This window comes from Pleurodeles waltl, chromosome 6 (assembly GCF_031143425.1).
Source record: "Pleurodeles waltl isolate 20211129_DDA chromosome 6, aPleWal1.hap1.20221129, whole genome shotgun sequence".
Lineage (NCBI taxonomy): Eukaryota > Metazoa > Chordata > Amphibia > Caudata > Salamandridae > Pleurodeles > Pleurodeles waltl.
Genome location: NC_090445.1, coordinates 324,038,536 through 324,059,493, shown reverse-complemented (window position 1 = coordinate 324,059,493; position 20,958 = coordinate 324,038,536). Strand labels below are relative to the sequence as shown.

Below are 20,958 nucleotides of genomic sequence, written 5' to 3'. Positions count from 1 at the left end.
AAAGACTGCTTGAAATTAGCCTTCTTTTAAAAGGGGTGTCCAATCAATTTAAAAAAATAAAAATAAAGGCCTATGCAGGTTTGGGGATGGGCTGTGATCAGGCACCAAACTGCATTGATCCTGGTGCACTAATAATGGCAGTAACTTAAGTAGCCTAGTTGCCAGTATCTTCCCAAACTATATATATATTTTTTAAATCGAGGCTTAACCTGCATAGAGGGTGGTCTAATGCCTTGCCCAGGGTGTTGCTATTGGGTTAGGGCAGTACTATGACAGCCTGTCTTGTGGTTGGTGGTAGGAACCCCTATCGGTTGGCCGCAGTGTAGAAATCTTATATGCCTCTAAATGTCCTAAAATTCAGCTGGCAGCCATTTGGAGGGAGTTTTCTGATAGGTGCCTGGACTTTCCTGATGGGTGCCCGGACTTTGTGTAGGGAAGGGGGTTGTCTAGTATATATCCTTTGTGCCAATGACAGTGTTGGTCACCAGCATAAATCAAAAAGCATCTCACAAATTACAAACAGTAATTTCACTATTGATCTACATATCGTGCATATTGGGTTTTATTTGTTAAGTGGAGATATTATTACACAAGAATGGCATTTATCGCATTTAGTGTGTGCACTATGTTGCACTGCTCCTTCATTAATGCCATCACGAGGAGCTGCTGGGTTTCCTTTTCGGCTAAACATAAAAAAAACAACCTGCTTTACCGGACTAATCATGGTGTTTGGCTACACTTATTTTTGGTTCGGTCTCCTCCTCATTTTCCAGGAATCACATTTCATTTTCAAGTTGGCTTGCCTCTCGGTGGACCCTATTCTTACCTCTCAATGAGTTTTAACCACCTTGCTTGCATCCTGTTCTGAATATGTCAAGTTGTTGCCTAACTACCGTCGCCTACTTTAAAATCTATTATAGTATCACTTTATAAGAGTCACCAACTGATGGAAACAAGTAAATGCAAAAAACATTATAATAATGTAATTTATAAATAGGAACTATAAATTAAAAAGCATCTGCAGATATGTTCTCTTGAAAGAAGGGTTTAAGTTTTTAAGCAAATGAGGGGTACATGGAGACTACAGGTTGGTACTTAATTTGACATAACAGATAGCAGGGATCAAACAACACGCCCAACAATTTGACTTTGTTAACTAAAGTGCGGAAGACACTATCAGGATGTAATTCAAAGATCTAATTCATATTAAATTTACAATCATGTGGACGAAGCACAAACACTAGCTGTGTGAGAGGCCTAGTGTTACCACTCCTTTAAATATACAGAGTGAGCTTTGTCTCCCCATAGGAGCATTTCTCTCTAACCTAATGCTACTGTCTATTTAGTGAGTCGTTCCAGACCCTATGTAGTTTTTGCCATGCAATACATTAGAGGCTATTTTACATACCAAAGGTCGCCTACATTCTTTATCTCATTGATCCATTGTAATCAGAAAGCAGCGTTTTTATCTTGTTTTTGCATTGCAACATGTTTTTATTGCAATGCTTGTTTCCAGATTAAGTTTAAGAAAGTACCTGGACATCTGTGCAGATTCCTGAGGCATTTGTTTTTGAGTGCAGAGGTTATGGAATGATCATATTTTATACATATCTGTGTGTCACTGCATACTGATGTACAGCAACGTCCAAAACATCCATCACAATTCTTGGCAGTTCTACTCAGATGTCTGAGCAACCCAGGAGTGTGAACAGACCCTGAGGCACACCTCCAGTGATGGTGATGACATGCCATAAACTGTCTCTCCTGCGAGAACAGGCTCTAGGACAAAGATCTCTCTCTTCTAGTGGGGACTCCGCCGTGATTCCCAGAGCTCCATCTGCCAGAGCAGAGAGCTTGTAGACAGGGGTTCCCCAGCACTAGGCTCCTAGCTGCACTGTGCTTTCTCTGCAAAGCTATAGGCTTGAAAGTTGAATCGACCGGGGTCTGTGCTGGACTGTGACATCTGAGAATGAATGAAAGCGTCCCCTTGTGTTTTTCATGGACAGATGCTGCAGACCCGGTGACCAAGGTGTTCTGCTTGCCACGTTTCGGGGCTGTTGCCCACTGTAGTGAAAAGTACAAGCTTGTCAGAGACCCCACATAGAGTCACACTGGGAGCCTAACTTCGGCTGAGGTCTCAGCTACCCAAGTCACTCTGTTCTGACCTAGGAGACGGATCCAGTGCTGGGAGTTGGCGCATGCCCTGTAGCTCTTGCACAAACTACTGTGGCAGCGCGAGACCCATTTATGAAGCAAATAGACTAAAAAGCCTACTCAGTTCCCAGCATGTATGGAACCATAACGCCGTCACTTCTCTTTCACAGCAGACTACAACAGGTTTAAAAGTTATTAACTCACGATAGGTAAAAGTTTAACAATGGTCGGATTGAGCTTTGTGTGCCATTCAAAGGCTAGAGGCTATGAATTGTGCAACTAATGCACTTCAGGGTGGTGATGTCAGGGCAAGCACTGAAATACATGCCAGTCTTACCATGAATGCGTGGCATTTGATACGTATGTTTGTTCTATACAGAAAAAAATTACGTTGAATATTTAAAAAAAAAAAAAACTATTTTCTGTCAGAAATAATGTTTAGGTGGCAGACCCTATTGCCATAAAGGTTTAGGAGTGCCTATTCCGATCCCTAATGTTACCCAAACCAATTTTATTTGCAGCCAGTTTGAGTGAATTGTGTAACCATTTTGTTTTTCATATTCCTGTCTCACTAAATGAGGCGACACAAAACACCTGATCAAAAACGCTGCTTCAAGGCTTGTCCGGTGTCTGTATTTTCCTACGATGTGCTGGCTGATCTTTCTAATAGGCTTTACTTCCTATAACTGTTTGACAAGGAAGTTATTTATGGTATGTGTATTGTTGTTCCTTTTGAGCTTTTCCTTCAACATCACTATAGTAGGTATGCTTATGTGTGGGATCCTGAAACAAATTTATAGTGGTTGGATTTTCATGTTTTAAATAGTACCTATTTAAAACATGCAAAGGCAGCATTTGCTATCTTTTTTTAACAAAGCCAAATGTTATAAAATTCAGCCACCACAAAATCCATACGATTCACAAAGTCTTCAGAAAAAGAAGAGAGAGTTGTACGACAAGACCTAAGGATTTACATGTGAATATTACTAGCAAAAAGCACAGATGATGGGCGGAAAGTGAAACATATGAAACATACACCCCCAGTCATAGATCTGGGTCTAATCCATCATTTTTTTGGTCACCGCTCCACCCCAGTTTAGACCCAGCGATATGCAGATCAGTCTTGACCCTGGATCTCCATAGGAAAAATCCAGCCCGAACTGTCATGCCGGATTTGTCCCTGAACCCAAAACAAGCATCCTGGGACCAGTTTCAGTCTATCACCCCTCATCAGCCAGCCTAGCCTGAATCAAGTGGCACAGTGAGCACGGTACCAACGTCTGGGCATACCCTTCCCATTTAGAGTCACAAATTAAAAAAGAACAGATGATGGAAGGAATGCAGAACAAATCAAACATTTACCCCCGTCATAGATCTGGGTTTAATCCACTGGATTCAAGCTAGCCTGGCTGATTAGGGATGATACCCCTAAACCAGTCCCATGATGCTTGTTTCTAGTCCAGGGAGGACCTGGCTTGGCAGTGCGGGCTGGACTGTTCCCATGGGGAACAGGGTCTAAACTGATTTGCATTTGGCTTGGTCCAAACTGGGGTGACAGAGAGCAAAGTAACGATGGATTAAACCCAGATCTGTTAAAGGGAGTGAGTGTTTGAAAAGTGTCAACACTCTGTCCAGTTTATTTTGTGGTGTGAACATTTACAGCAGCATTTTAAGTACTGCTGAAAGTTCACCATCTAAAAATGTACAACAGGAGCTATTAGGCTGTTCAGGATCTACGATCCCCAAACATTAATTGCGACCCTGGTTTCATAAATTCAAGGAAAATATCCTTGATGGAGAGCGGGCTAGCAAGAACGTAGCGTGTCCCAGTAGCTGAGAAATATAGAGCGATTATCAGGAGTTTAGTCCGTGTGTTTGTTAAGCATTATCTCAAGGAATCCAGTTCCTGGGCTGGCAATCTAGTGGGTCAAAACTCTGCAACCAGTTTGCATGATGAGTCCCTGATAACACTTCTTCCAATCTATTCTACTAGTTTGAAGCTTGCTATTGTGAGTTACAGTTCATAAATTTCAAAGAAAATCTATCATGCAGAAGAAAGCTACATTCTTGCTAGCCCGCTCTCCATCAAGGATATTTTCCTTGAATTTATGACACCAGGGTCGCAATTAATGTTTGGGGATCGTAGATCCTGAACAGCCTAATTGGTCCTGTTGTAAATTTTTAGATGGTGAACCTTCAGCACTACTTAAAATGCTGCTGTAAACGTTCACACCACAAAATAAACTGGACAGAGTGTTGACACTTTTCAAACACTCACTCCCTGTAACAGATCTGGGTTTAATCCATCATTATTTTGCTCTCTGTCACCCCAGTTTGGACTAAGCCAAATGCAAATCAGTTTAGACCCTGTTCCCCATGGGAACAGTCCAGCCCGAACTGCCAAGCCAGGTCCTCCCTGGACTAGAAAAAAGCATCATGGGACTGGTTTCGGGGTATCATCCCTAATCAGCCAGGCTAGCTTGAATCCAGTGGATTAAACCCAGATCTATGGCAGGGGGTAAATGTTTGATTTGTTCTGCATTCCTTCCATCATCGGTTCTTTTTTAATTTGTCACTCTAAATGGGAAGGGTATGCCGAGACGTGGGTACTGTGCTCACTGCGCCACTTGATTCAGGCTAGCCTGGCTGATGAGGGGTGATAGTCTGAAACTGGTCCCAGGATGCTTGTTTTGGGTTCAGGGACAAATCCGGCATGACAGTTCAGGCTGGATTTTTCCTATGGAGATCCACGGTCAAGACTGATCTGCATATGGCTGGGTCTAAACTGGGGTGGAGCGGTGAGCAAAAAAATGATGGATTAGACCCAGATCTATGACTGGGGGTGTATGTTTCATTTTCCACCCATCATCTGTTCTTTTTGCTAGTAATACTCGCATGTAAATCCTTAGGTCTTGTCGTACAACTCGCTCTTCTTTTTCTGAAGTTTTGTGAATTGTATGGCTTTTGTGGTGGCTGAATTTTATAACATTTAGCTTTGCCAAAAAAAGATAGCAAATGCTGCCTTTGCATGTTTTTAACAGGTACTATTTAAAACATGAAAATCCAATCACTATAAATTTGTTTCAGGATCCCACACATAAGCATACCTACTATACTGATGTTGAAGAAAAAGCTCAAAAGGAACAGCAATACACAGACCATAAATAACTTCCTTGTCAAACAGTTAAAGGAAGTAAAGCCTATTAGAAGGATCAGCCAGCACATCGTAGGAAAATACAGACACCGAACAAGCCTTGAAGCGCCGTTTTTGTTCAGGTGTTTTGTGTCGCCTCATTTAGTGAGACAGGAATATGAAAAACAAAACAAAATGGTTACACAATTCACTCAAACTGGTTGCAAATAAAATTGGTTTGGGTAACATTAGGGATCGGAATAGGCACTCCTAAACCTTTATAGCACTAGGGTCTGCCGCCTAAACATTATTTCTGACAGAAAATATTTTTTTAAAAAAAATATTCAACGTTCATTTGTTCTGTATAGAACAAACATACGTATCAAAAGCCACGCATTAATGGTAAGACTGGCATGTATTTCAGTGCTTGCCCTGACATCACCACCCTGAAGTGCATTAGTTGCACAATTCATAGCTTCTAGGCTTTGAATGGCACACAAAGCTCAATCCGACCATTGTTAAACTTTTACCTATTGTGAGTTAATAACTTTTAAACCTGTTGTAGTCTGCTGTGGAAGAGAAGTGACGGCGTTATGGTTCCATACATGCTGGGAACTGAGTAGGCTTCGTAGTCTATTTACTTCATAAATGGGCTTCGCGCTGCCACAGTAGTTTGTGCAAGAGCTACAGGGCATGCGCCAACTCCCAGCACTAGATCCGTCTCATAGGTCAGAACAGAGTGACTTGGGTAGCTGAGACCTCAACCGAAGTTAGGCTCCCAGGGTGACTATGTGGGGTTTCTGACGAGCTTGTACTTTGCACTACAGTGGGCAACAGTCCCCAGACGTGGCAAGCAGAACACCTTGGTCACCGGGTCTGCAGCATCTCTCCATGAAAAACACAAGGGGACGCTTTCATTCATTCTCAGACATCACAGTCTGAGCACAGACCCCGGTCGATTAAACTTTCGGGCCTATAGCTTTGCAGAGAAAGCACAGTGCAGCTAGGAGCCTAGTGGAGGAGAACCCCTGTCTACAAGCTCTCTGCTCTGACGGATGGAGGTCTGGAAATCACAGTGGAGTCCCCACTAGAAGAGAGAGAGAGCTTTGTCTTAGAGCCTGTTCTCGCAGGAGAGACAGTTTGTGGCATGTCATCACCATCACTGGCGGTGTGCCTCAGGGTCTGTTCACACTCCTGGGTTGTTCAGACATCTGAGTAGAACTGCCAAGAATTGTTATGGATGTTTTGGGTGTTGCTGTACATCAGTATGCAGTGACACACAGATATGTATAAAATATGATCATTCCATAACCTCTGCACTCAAAAACAAAGGCCTCAGGAATCTGCACAAACAGATGTCCAGGTACTTTCTTGAACTCAATCTGGAAACAAGCATTGCAATAAAAACATGTTGCAATGCAAAAACAAGATAAAAACGCTGCTTTCTGATTACAATGGATCAATGAGAAAAAGAATGTAGGCGACCTTTGGTATGTAAAATAGCCTCTAATGTATTGCATGGCAAAAACTACATAGGGTGTGGATCGACTCACTAAATAGACAGTAGCATTAGGTTAGAGAGAAATGCTCCTATGGGGGAGACAAAGCTCACTCTGTATATTTAAAGGAGAGGTAACAATAGGCCTCTCACACAGCTAGTGTTTGTGCTTTGTCCACATGATTGTAAATTTAATATGAATTAGATCTTTGAATTACGTCCTGATAGTGTCTTCCGCACTTTAGTTAAAGTCAAATTGTTGGGCGTGTTGTTTGATCCCTGCTATCTGTTATGTCAAATTAAGCACCAACCTGTAGTCTCCATGTACCCCTCATTTGCTTAAAAACTTAAACCCTTCTTTCAAGAGAACATATCTGCAGATGCTTTTTAATTTATAGTTCCTATTTATAAATTACATTATTATAATGTTTTTTGCATTTCCTTGTTTCCATCAGTTGGTGACCCTTATAAAGTGATACTATAATAGATTTTAAAGTAGGCGACGGTAGTTAGGCAAGAACTTGACATTTTTAGAACAGGATGCAAGCAAGGTGGTTAAAACTCATTGAGAGGTAAGAATAGGGTCCACCGAGAGGCAAGCCAACTTGAAAATTAAATGTGATTCCTGGAAAATGGGGAGGAGACCGAACCAAAAATAAGTGTAGCCAAACACCATGATTAGTCCGGTAAAGCAGGTTGGTTTTTTTATGTTTAGCCGAAAAGGAAACCCAGCAGCTCCCCGTGCCGGCATTAAAGAAGGAGCAGTGCAACATAGTGCACACACTAAATGTGATAAATGCCACTGTTGTGTAATAATATCTCTACTTAACAAATAAAACACAATATGCACGATATGTGGATCAATAGTGAAATTACTGTTTGTAATTTGTGAGATGCTTTTTGCTCTATGCTGGTGACAAACACTGTCATTGGCACAAAGGATATATACTAGACAACCACCTTCCCTACACAAAGTCCAAGCACCTATCAGAAAACTCCCTCCAATTGGCTGCCAGCTGAATTTTAAGACATTTAGAGGCATATAAGATTTCTACACTGCGGCCAACCAAAAGGGGTTCCTACCACCAACCACAAGACAGGCTGTCTTAGTACTGCCCTAACCCAATAGCAACTCCCTGGGCAAGGCATTAGACCACTGTCTATGCAGGTTAAGCCTTGATTAAAAAATTGTTCTGGAAGATACTGGCAACTAGGCTACTTAAGTTACTGCCATCATTAGTGCACCAGGATCAATGCAGTTTGGTGCCTGATCACAGTCCATCCCCAAAACTGCATAGGCCTTTATTTATTTTTCAATTTATTGGACACCGCTTTTAAGAGAAGGCTAATTTCAACCAGTCTTTGCATTTTTTTGACATGGAAAAGATCTTGGGCACTTTTGGTGGGATTGCACTGCCTGTTTCCAGTGTTCAGGGTCAAGGGGTTAGAACACAAAATAATTGTCTGGAATTAAAAACTGTTAGTTTCATGGCACATGTCTATACTAGAAGAGTTATTTGTAGTCAGTGAAACTAGGGTCATGTCACCGATGACATTTCTTTTTACTAGCAGGTGACCCGTAGGCCTGTTTTGTAAGGAAAGAAGAGCTTGACAAGAGTAGCAATGTCACTGGGAAAACACTACAGCATCATCATATACATTATATTCTATTGTATCGGTGACACGAGGTCAAACCAAGGAAATACTAGGCAGATCTGTGCATCAGGCTTACGGATTAACTCAAATAAACTTTTTTTTTTTACCACACTAAGACCTGTGAAGTCTCAGAAATAATGTACCACCCCTGCAATGGGAAACGGCCATGTTGAAATATTATAGGGAGGATATATTATTAAGCAATATATTTAAATCTCTGATGGAGTGATGAGGATTGCTTTCCTTATCACGTGCTTTCTACTGTCAATCATGGGTAGACTGAAGCGGTCAAAAAGGATCACGTTGCCAAGGCTTCCACAGTATTTCACCAATATCTTACGCCATATGATTTTAAAGGAACTACACTTCCTGTCAATTTATTTAATGTGGCTTACAAAAGAAAGATGGTGGCACTGAGCCAGCTCCAGTTACAGATAGCCAAACGGGAGTATCGGATTATAAATTATATTGCTTGGCCACTCCCCAGAAATGAAGGATTGTGGTTTTTATGAGAGGCATCTGAAGAATCACCCTATAACTAGAATAATGGAGATTTCAATACCTGAGGTCTTAATGAAGGTACCATAATAAACACTCTATCTTTCTCAAGCCGATACATATGACACGTCACAGTTGGATAGACGTCTCAAACAAAGCAAAATAGGTACAAAAAGGAGTTGTAGGAAAATGGCTCCCTGTTGCAGTTACCCCCCACTTTTTGCCTGATATTGATGCTGACTTGACTGAGAAGTGTGCTGCTAACCAGGCCCCAGCACCAGTGTTCTTTCACTAACAATGTACAATTGGCACACCCCTGGCACACAGATAAGTCCCTTGTAAAATGTACCAGGGGCCCTGTGACCAGGAAAGGTCCCTAAGGGCTGCAGCATATGTTGTGCCACCCTAAGGGACCCCTCACCTAACACATGCACACTGCCATTGTAGATTGTGTGTGTTGGCGGGGAGAAAAAGGCAAAGTCGACATGGCATCCCCCTCAGGGTGCCATGCCCACAAAATACTGCCTGTGGCATAAGTAAGTCACCCCTCTAGAAGGCCTTACAGCCATAAGGCAGGGTGCACTATACCACAGGTGAGGGCATAGCTGCATGAGCAATATGCCCCTACAGTGTCTAAGTCCACTCTTAGACATTGTAAGTGCAGTGTGGCCATATTAAGTATATGGTCTGGAAGTTTGTCAAAAACGAACTCCACAGCTCCATAATGGCTACACTAAATACTGGGAAGTTTGGTATCAAACTTCTCAGAATAATAAACCCACACTGATGCCAGTGTTGGAATTTTTAAAAATGCACACAGAAGGCATTTTAGAGATGCCCCCTGTATTTTACCCAATCCTTCAGTGCAGGACTGACTGGTCTGTGCCAGCCTGCTGCTGAGAGATGAGTTTCTGACCCCCTGGGTGAGGGTCTTTGTGCCCTCTGAGGCCAGAAACAAAGCCTGCTCTGGGTGGAGGTGCTTCACACCTCCCCCCTGCAGGAACTGTAACACCTGGCGGTGAGCCTCGAAGGCTCAGGCTTCATGTTACAATGCCCCAGGAAACTCCAGCTAGTGGAGATGCCCACCACCTGGACACAGCCCCCACTTTTGGCTTGAGAAAAACAAGGAGTCACCACCCACCAGTCAGGACAGCCCCCAAGGTGCCCTGAGCTGAGGGGACCCCTGCCTTTAAAATTCCTCCATCTTGGTTTTTGAGGATTCCCCCACTAGGATTAGGGATGTGCCCCCCTCCCCTCAGGGAGGAGGCCCAAAGAGGGTGTAGCCACCCTCCAGGACAGTAGCCATTGCTTACTGCCCTCCTGACCTAAACACACCCCTAAAATTAGTATTTAGAGGCACTTCAGAAGCTAGGAAACTAGATTCCTGCAACCTGAAGAAACAAGAAGGGCTGCTGACCTACAAGCCTGCAGAGAAGGAGGAAGAAGACAACTGCTTTGGCCCCAGCCCTACCAGCCTGTCTCAAACTTCGAAAACCTGCAACCAATGACGCATCCGACAGGGACCAGTGATGTCTGAAGCCTCAGAGGACTGCCCTGGACTAAAGGACCAAGAAACGCCTGTAGGCAGCAGCCCTGCTCAAATTCAGCTACTTCTTTGCAACAAACTTCCAAGGACTGCCCGTTTCCCGCCGGAAGCATGAGACTCCTCACTCTACACCTGACGCCCCCGGCTCGAGATTAAGAGAACCAACACCTCAGGGAGGACTCCCCGGCGACTGCGAGCCCGTGAGCAACCAGAGACGACCCCCCTGAGTTCCCACAGCGACGCCTGCAGGGAGAATCCAGAGGCTCCCCCTGACCGTGACTTCCTGTAACAAGGGACCCGACGCCTGGAACCAACACTGCACCTGCAGCCCCCAGGACCTGAAGGAACCGAACTTCAACGCAGGAGCGACCCCCAGGTGACCCTCTGCCTAGCCCAGGTGGTGGCTGTCCCGAGAAGCCCCCCGTGCCTGCCTGCACTGCCTGAGTGACCCCCGGGTCTCTCCATTGTTTTCTACCTGAAACCCAGCACCTGCTTTGCACACTGCACCCGGCCGCCCCTGTGCCGCTGAGGGTGTGTTTTGTGTGCCTATTTGTGTCTCCCCCAGTGCTCTACAAAACCCCCCTGGTCTGCCCCCCGAGGACGCAGGTACTTACCTGCTGGCAGACTGGAACCGAAGCACCCCTGTTCTCCATAGGCGCCAGTGTGTTTTGGGCACCTCTTTGACCTCTGCACCTGACCGGTTCTGAGCTGCTGGTGTGGTAACTTCGGGGTTGCCTTGAACCCACAACGGTGGGCTGCCTATGCCCCAGAACTGAGGCTTGTAAGTGTTTTACTTATCTCCTAACCTAACCTTTACTTACCTCCCCCAGGAACTGTTGATTTATGCACTGTGTCCACTTTGTAAAAATGGCAATAAGCTATTTTCAAAGACTGTATATGATATTGCTTTTATTCAAAGTTCCTAAAGTATCTAAGTGAAGTACATTGCATTTAAAGTGTTTACTGCAAATCTTGAACCTGTGGGTCTTAAAATAAACTAAGAAAATATATTTTTCTATATAAAACCTATTGGCCTGGAGTAAGTCTTTGAGTGTGTGTTCCTCATTTATTGCCTGTGTGTGTACAACAAATGCTTAATACTACCCTCTGATAAGCCTACTGCTCGACCACACTACCACAAAATAGAGCATAAGAATTATCTAATTTTGCCACTATCTTACCTCTCAGGGGAACCCTTGGACTCTGTGCACACTATTTCTTACTTTGAAATAGTACATACAGAGCCAACTTCCTACAGGAGTCTTCCCAGATTCCAGAGGATCACCTGCTCAACTGAAAGGTCCATCTCCGCAACTCTTTGACCGTGTGTTTGTATACTTTACCGATGCCGTCACCCTCTAGGTGACCCAGGCCATTTACAATGTACAATGAAATATAAGTCACCAGGCGTCCAAAACCATCCTCATTGCAAACATGATGCGAGAGCAGGTGTAGAAAGCAGAAAAGTTTTATTTGAAATAGGCGCCAGTGTCCACAGCATTCTACTCAGCCAATAAACAATCCAGTTGGCTACCGAACTGGTGCCTTCACCCAACATCACTCCACAAACACTGACACTCTAAGATTTCACAGCATGAGATGACAGTCACAACCGGAACATGCCATGCTGCTCTCCCGAACCCAGTGACTAAGGACAGCTGTAATGATGGAGCCGGTCTACAAAGCTCTGAAGGCAGCCTGTCTATTTCAAATCTCGCCAGCCCCACCTCATGATTCTTTTTTGAAGCTCAAAAAGGAACTTGATATTGACTCACCAAAAAGGTACTTTAATTCGATCTCCATTCCCCCTGCCACCCAAGCTGCATATATTTAACAGAATGTGGTAGGACACACCAGGCTTCATCCCGCTTCTTTGCAGTGTTGACTGAGCGCAAGCATAATGCCATTACCGAATGATCTGACTGTTCACACATGTATAGAATAACAGGTTCTTGAGTGAAGACGCGCTATCAATGAAGAACTCACCGCATGAGGGTGCATCGCGGGGTAAGAATCCGGGAAAAATCTGTTTACCAACAGAAAAATGCTGCTTCTTGAGTGGTACTGACGGATCATGTCCACAACAATCTACAGTAAAAAGACACAAATTATTGTTGAAACATTCCGGAACTCTAATTATCCTTCCACCGCATTTTGTAAATGTTTAAACACTGTAAAATTGTCCCATGAGCTCTGAATCGAGAGAGAGAGAAACCGAGTGTGTACATATGCAAACTAAAATTAACCAATGGTCTTGAAGCAAGTCAATAAAAGAATGAAATTAATAATTCTGAATGATATTGTAGCACTATCTTTATTAATTTTAGAAGCAGGTTACTGAACAGTAATTCAATATTTAAAGGACATTTTGAATAATGTCCTATACACAATATACCCAATGGTAGTCATTCGGGTTCAGTGGAATGAAAGAACTGCTGTAAATTGGCATTCTACTGACCATCAGACCTGTGGTCCCCCGTCCGTACCATTTAAAGGCGGAGAAAATAGCAAGTTTTCACAGTTTGAGAGCAAACTGAGGTCCCTGACACAAACCTCTGACCTTGGAGCTCAACCACTCACTACTTAGGGCAACATCCACTAAATGTTTCTCCCTGGAGCAGCCATGGTGAGGCACAGCAGCCTCGGACAGGGAAACCCATTAAGAAAACTCTGAGTATCAGTGAAATATACATAGCGGAGCAGACACAACAAACATGGTGCCCACTCAGCAAAGTTAACAGCTTTCACAGCAATGGCAGCTCTGGTGGTTGCAATGAAGGCTTTAAAGATCCTCTGAAGGCAAGAAGGGATCCTCAACAAAAGTCTGGGGTGGACAGTGATATCTGAACACAGTGTCATTGTTCACCAATTACATGCACTTGTATATTCAGAAACCAGGCCTCACTATTCCTCGACTAATGTACTTTTTGCAGTTATGCGATGAAGCTTCGGGACTTCAGGTCCACCAACGTGTCTTTGATAGGCCTGACCAGAAGACCACCCATGTTGAAAATCTCCAATGGGGAACTGATGATTTCAAATACTTGGGTATATATCACACAGGATTTGCAATTAAGTTTGGAACAGAACGTTGCCCTCCACTGTTACATACACAGAAAGACATGGATACCTAAAGAAAGCTCTGATTATATATTATGGATCGGGGAGGGGCACTATGTAAAATGATTTCCTTACTCCAGCTACTATACATCCATGTATACTGCAAAATACTGCAACACAATACCTTCCAGATTCTTCTCGAGACTTCGATCCTCCCTATGGACAGTGGTGTCCCTAGCATCCCCTATCTTAAATATACACAACTATTTTTGATAACAGGCTGGAGATCGATGATGAGCAACTATACTACTGGGCGACAACTGTTGCCAAATAATGATTGGATATTCAGAGACAGATGAACCCATGTTTAGATTAGAAGTATATTCAATGGAAGATACACGAGTCCTCCACTTGCTATATGGAACTCCCATATGACATGTAGTACTCGTAGTCATCAGTATTTCAATATAATTTTGGCACAGAACGCTGTAATGGACTGAGTGGGAGAGAAAATTCAAAGACAGACCCTTCTCTGGATGGGGAATTGTTTAGCCCAGGTTACCAAGTAGAGCGGGTACAAATCATGGAACCTTATTGGAATCTCAACACTTTTTTTGTTTTTTAAAGATATTTACAATTGAGATACGCCTTGAGTGAACATGCAGTGGACCCAAAGCCCCCGAGTTCAACCCATTCAAGTCCAAAATTGCAAGGGAATAACTGTGTGAGAAAGGTATATCATAACTCTATAGATCTCTGGTTTTGAATACACCCAACCCACTCCCAGATCTGAGGACCAAATGAAAGCCGGAGGAATAGATGGCCCAAATTTGGGTAAGCTGGAGGAAGAGAGATGGCCCCTAGAACACCATATATCTCTTGTAGATATAGGGATTTAAATTTTTTATTGTTTCCTTAGTCCTGCTCCTATTCCGAAAGTTTGTGGAAGATGAGTCAAAGACTCGACCCCCAAAGCCATTGATGGCATACAGAAAAAACAAATTCTTACACAGAGTTTGGTTTTACTCCATCACTGCCCACTGCAGCAGACACACACTTGGCAGGGTGGCAAAATGTCCTATCACTCCCGATCCCAAAACGGCATTACTTAAAAGAACATAATGGGTAGTTCCAGGTATATTCTAATATCGGAGGCAAGGTGACTGACGATAGCTGAATGTGACTTTGGCATTCAGAGGAAGCACTCCTGACAGCCCAATGGCTGAGAGAGATGGACTGCATTGCTAAAGCAAAGGACGTTGGATACTCTAATAAGGGCTGCAAAAACAAATCTGGAAGTGACAGGGGCCCATGGTTGCACTAGTTCAATAAAATCTTCTCCCGTAGTTCTGAAATATTGCTAAGAATATTTTTGTGCTCTCATTTTCACATTTTGTTTTTAATTGCTACTTTCTATGCATGGATATTTTCTTTAAATAAATAAAAAGTTGTTTAAAAGTTTGAGTGGACCTCTGCCAGGGGAAACTAAAGCCATAGCATCTGCTGACATGACAGGCTCAAGCCAAATGTTAAGTGACCCCCAAATTCTTCAGCGGTGCAATTCTGGCCTAGGAAAAAAATGTAATGCAGAAAGTGAATACAGAATGCCATAATATAATATATAATTGAACAGGGATGGCTGAAAAGAGTGTGAAATAGGAGTAAAGGAATACCACAAGAGAATATTAAATTACAATACAAATGTGGAAAAAGAAGGAAGAAAGAGGCTTTAATTTTGTCAAACTGATCCTCACAATGTGTATAACACATAGAATCTACAGTTGCGGTACTGCAGAGCTTTTACCATTTAACAAAAAAGGCAGTAGTGAGACAGCAACACTGGAGGGGTTTGAATTGGTGAAGACATGGAAATAAAGCCCTGGGCGCCCTCCATGTAAGCACAGAAAGACAGAACAAAATATATCCTGACTCCAGGGACATCAATTAGATAGAAGCCATGAAACAATATGAACAACTCAACAGCTCGAGATATTCAAACTAAGAGCGCAAAACGAGAAGCAAGGTTAAAAGATTAAGCAAAATCAACTAAAATGAGGAGGTTTTTAGTAAGGGTCATTACACCAAATTTACACTGATGGGTGTATGATGCTGGGTTCTGGTTGCAGTAACCACTACTTTTCAACTGGTTTTAGACAGAACTTCGACTGAAGCGCACTGGGTGCCTGCTAATCAGGTCCCCAGTGCCAGTGTTTCTTCCCTAAAACAAGACACCTGGTCACTTGATCTTACATGTGAGGGCATATCTGCATGAGCAGATATGCCAACGCTATGTCTTTGTTGATTGTCAGACATAGTAAGTGTACAGGGAAGCCATTTTAAATGTACGTGCTGGACACTGGTCATTACGAGTTCCCCAGCTACATGATGGCTTCTCTGAATCCTGGGATGTTTGGCACCAAACATCTCAGATCAATAAACCCAAACTGATTCCAATGATGGATTTATTCATAAATTCACACGGGGGAACCTTAGAGGTGTCCCCTGAAAAACCTACCAGCTACTAGTGTGTTGACTGACTAGTCCTGACCAGTTCAGCCACCAAAGACGCATTTCTAGCCCCCGCTTTGAGAGCCAGTGCTCTCGAGGCCCAGAGACAAAGGCTTGCTTCAAAGACCTTGCTGCCTTTGGATTAAGTCTCAGGTCTCTCCAGATGGTGGAGATGACCAACCCCCCCCGTCCTGTCCCACATTTGGCAGCAGTACAGGTGGGAAAATTAATTAAATTAGGAGTGTCCTCTTCGTGTCAGTGCCACCCCAAGGGTGAACGAGCTGAAGTGGACACTACTTTTCAAATTCCTCCATCTTGTTTGGAAGGAAATATGCCACTAAGGTTAGGGTTATGCTCCACTTCCCAGCAGTAACCCATTGGCTACCACCTGGCACTCCCTGTAACACCCCCAAATTCAGTATTTAGGTCACACCCCTGAAGCCTAGAACTCAGATTCCTGAAGAGCCGGACACTACAGTGTCGCATCAGCTGAGAAGACTATAGACACCAACTGACTTAGCCCTGCCCTACTGGCCTGTCCGCAGCCCTCGACGATCCTGCGCCAGAAGACGACTCATCCTGCAGCCCAGTGACTTCCAAAGCTTTGGGAGGACTGCCTTTTTGCAAAGATTTTAAGTAATCATGCAATAAAGTTCTTTAACCCCTTCTGTGCCCAGGACGTAATGGTTACGTCCTGAGGCACAGTGCTCATGTGCCCAGGGCGTAACCATTATGTCCTGGGCACAGAGCCCAGAGGGAGCGCTAGCGCTACCTCTGTGGGGTTTGCCCTCACCCCCCAAAGGCAGGGATGGAAGGGGAAGCCCTTCCCCTTCCAACCCCTGTAATGACATCAGCGCGCGATCGCGCGCTGAGATCATTACACAGTGCCGGTCGCACTGGAAGCCATTTGCTTCCAGTGCAAGTACAGAGAAACAGGTAAGTTTCTCTTCCGGCAGGTGGGGGGTTTGGGACAAAGAGGCACCGGGGGAAAGGAAAGGCTTTTCCTTTCCCCCAGTGTCTCTTTGAGCATTCCTGCTGCCTGATCGCATTGCAATCGGGCAGCAGGAATGCCCACTAGACGCCAGGGATTTTCTTTTTTGTTGTTGTTTGTGTCGGGGAGCGGCCACTTGGGCAAGGGTCGCTCCCATTTGAGGCATGTTTCTTGTGGCCATTTCCTCCCCCCTTGGGGGCAGATCTGCCTAATATTTTTAGGCCGTAAACCACTAGACGCCAGGGATTTTTTTGTGTGTGTATATTTCTAATGTTTTGCGTCGGGGAGCGGAAGCCACTTAGGCACCAGGGATAGTGTGTGTGTTTTTTTTTTTTTGTAGATAGGCCTATTTTTTAGTAGGCCCATCTGCCCTTATGGCAGAATCCACTTAGGCACCAATTTCTAAATGCTTGATGGTTGGGTGTTTGTCAATTGACGAAGTATTTGTATTTGTGATTTAAAAAAAAAAAATCCCTTCTTTGTTCTAGTTCAAAGCTTTTGCTTTTTTTGCTGTGGCTCCTTGCAGTTTTGGCGGTGGTTGACCTGCGGTTTGCATAGTTGCATGTTTTAGGTAGGTAAAAACAATTTACTCCAAAGGAGTATTGTTGCCTTACATGAATGACATGTTTGTAGGTGGTGTACTAAATGCAGGTTTGTGTGTGAAATTGTCCTTAGATTTGTGCACAATGATATTTGTGTTGTCTTATTTGTAATTTGCCTTTCTTTCTTTTTAGTGAGATATCATTGGTGATTGCTGTGTCTGTTCAGAGTAATTGCAGGTGAGTCAAGCTTTTTCAGGCAAGTGAGCAGTATAGTTTTTGAGTTTATAACTCTTACAGATAAAGCTACACTTTATTACTTATCTTACACAGGGCTGGTTGTTGGTGGTGCATTTGTCTAGTTAATTTTCGTAGGAAAGATCATGGCTAGCCGCAGGATGACCGCTCGGCAGGTGGTTGGTATGCTTTTTGAGTCATTGTCTAATCATGATTATGAGATGGACTCTGCATCTGAGGCAGAGGAGGAAGTGAGAGATTCTGGCAGTGAAGTTTGTGTGGGAGAGGAATCGTCTGATGAGAAAGCCACATTCAGTGCAGATGAAGGGCCTGTTTTAGAGGAGGACACTGATGTGCCATTAGTGCAGCAACCTGGGGCTGAAAGGTTTCCCGTTAGAAGACCTGAACTCTGGGTTGCCCCAAACATGGAGCAGCCAGAGTTTCCTGCCTTTACTGGTCTCCCGGGGTGTAGAGTCAATACTGAGAACGTTTTGCCTGTCAATTTCTTTGAGTTATTTGTGGATGATGTGTTTTTAGAAGAGATTGTTGAGCAGACTAATTTGTATGCGGAGCAGTATTTGAGGGACAATGCTGCTGCTGCTAGACTTAGGCCACACTCTAGAGCTACCCAGTGGATTCCCACAAATTTGGAGGAGATGAAAAGGTTTTTGGGTTTGACTCTTTTGATGGGGTTGATAAGAAAGCCATCACTGGCTTCTTATTGGTCTTCTAGTCCCTTGATGGCAACAGCTATAATTTCCTGCAACCATGAGTCGTAATCGGTATTTGCTCCTTCTTGCTGCATTTTATTGACAATGCATTAGCCTTGCCACGAGATCACCCTGATTCTAACCGTCTTTTTTAAGATTAGGCCTGTCCTTGATCATTTTGTAGATCGGGTTTCAGAGACCTATGTTCCAGGCAAAGAAATAGCTGTGGACGAGTCTTTGGTCCTCTTCAAGGGTCGTTTGGTTTTTAGGCAGTACATTCCTAGCAAGAGGGCACGATATGGAATTAAATTGTATATGCTGTCTGAAAGTAGTACAGGATATGGTTATAGTTTCCGTGTCTACACCGGTAGGGATTCCAGTATTGACCCCCCTGGTTGTCCTCCCACTTTTGGAGTTACTGAGAAAATTGTGTAGGAACTTGGTAGACTGTTCAACAAAGGTCACCATTTGTATGTAGATAACTTCTACACTTGAGTGCAGTTGTTCAAGGAATTGTTTAGAGAGGACACTGTTGCTTGTGGCACAATTTGTTGTAACCGGAAAGGCTATCCAAGGGAGCTTGTCTGTAAAAAAAAAACTTGAGAGGGGACAATGCAGTGCCTTGCGGAATGATGAGCTGCTAGCTTTGACATTTTCAGACAGGAGGGATGTCTACATACTAAGTACCATCCATGATGAGAGTACTTCCCCCGTGACTGTTTGGGGCCAGGTTGCTGAAGTGCGCAAACCTGTGTGCATTTTAGATTATAATAAGCACATGGGAGGTGTAGATAGGGTTGATCAGAGGTTGGAACCTTATACTGCTATTCGGCAGTCTTACGTTTGGTATAAAAAGTTAGCAATTCACCTCTTCCACTTAGCAACTTTTAATGCTTTTATTGTGCTTAAGGATAGGTCTCCAGAGTCAAAGATGACATTTGTGAAATTTCAGGAGTCAGTAATAGAGAGCCTTATTGTGGTGGAACAGGCCAGAGTTCCTAGAGAAGCAGTGGTGTAGGATGTGGCTAGATTGAAAGATCGCCACTTTGCTGAGCACATTCCTCCCACACCCAAAAAAGACTTTCCAGCTAAGAAATGTAGTGTGTGTTTTCGAAGAGGTATCCGGTGGGAGACTCGAATGTACTGCCCAGATTGTCCTTCAAAGCCTGGGCTGTGTGTGGGTGGTTGTTTCAAGAATTACCACACCCAGAAGAATTACTGGGAACAACCATGAGTGTAAAATGCCTGTTTTGTATTTTCATGTGTTCAGTTTCATGGTTGGCATTTCTGTCATGTACTTAGTTAGAGCTTTTGTGTTTGTAGTTTTTTAATTATTTCTAATTAGTTAGTGTTTTCTTTGTTTAAAAAAAAAAAAGTGATGCCATTTTGTGTGGAGTGGGGCTTGGCTGACGGTGTACATACTGACTTGCTGTTGGCTACTGCAACACACTGCCAGCCAAACATCAGTCCGCACACTCCCATCAGCTGGTGTGATTGCTGTATCAGGCATGTGGGCGTATGTAAGTGATGGGCCCTTGAGTGGCGCTCTCTGTCAATGCAAGTGTTGTAATGTGCTGGGCCCGTGGCTGGCGGCGTGAATGGTCTTGTGCATGTCATGTATGAAAGGTGTGTGAATGGACTGTAAAGCGGTTGGTGCCTTGCCGTGGCTTTACAGCTCACGAGCTGTGAGTCATTGGTTCAGTTTTTTGGCCTTTCAGTTATTAACAGTGAATTTCTTTTTTGAGAAATCTCTCGTTAATAAAATTTGATCCACTGAACCATCATTCCCCCTCGTGCCAAATCCAACCAGTATGTGTGGTAAAAATGACAAAACCTGCTCCGCTGTAATCAGGCATCGCAGCACACCTGTGACACGCTAGGTGTCTCGGGTGGGACCCCGATGATGAAGCATGCCACCAACTTAGTTGGTGGGTGAGGGGTCTTTTTAACATAACCTAAGTGCGTTTCTTTTCACAATTTTAGTGTTTGTAACATCACATAAGCATGTGGACACACCAAAATTATCTATTGTAAAACTACCTGTGTTTGAGGGGGGTGGCACCTATGGTTTTGGTCCCGGGTGCGGCCTTTATCTAGGGAAACTTACCAAACCCAGACAGGTTTTAAAAATAGACATCCCAAGGAGTCCAAGGAGTTGTGGCTTGCCTGGATCCCCCAACATTTTCTTACTCAGACTCCTCGGCAAACCTCAACATTTGCATTAAAAAAAATCATATTTTCCTCACTTTTCTTTGTAGGATCACCGCTGCCGCACAAATTTCCTACCACCCAGCGTTCCCCTCAGTCCCCCAAGTAAAATGATACCTCACTCAGATGGGACCCCAAAGCAGAGTCAGCCTAAAAGATGTAAGAAAAGTATGTGCTTATCAACTCGCTGTGCTATCCCCTCAATCTCTACAAGTTTTTG

At 43.8% G+C, this 20,958-nt stretch overlaps 1 protein-coding gene across 4 annotated transcripts in view; it reads right to left on the bottom strand.

Annotated features, from left to right (window-relative positions):
- TINF2 (TERF1 interacting nuclear factor 2) overlaps positions 1-20,958 on the bottom strand; it is a 121,775-nt gene that overhangs the window by 76,908 nt on the left and 23,909 nt on the right. For all 4 annotated transcript variants that reach the window (XM_069238154.1, XM_069238157.1, XM_069238155.1 and 1 more), the window contains one exon: positions 12,472-12,573. In XM_069238154.1, the coding sequence (XP_069094255.1) occupies positions 12,472-12,573 (102 nt within the window). The remainder of the gene's footprint in view (positions 1-12,471; positions 12,574-20,958) is intronic.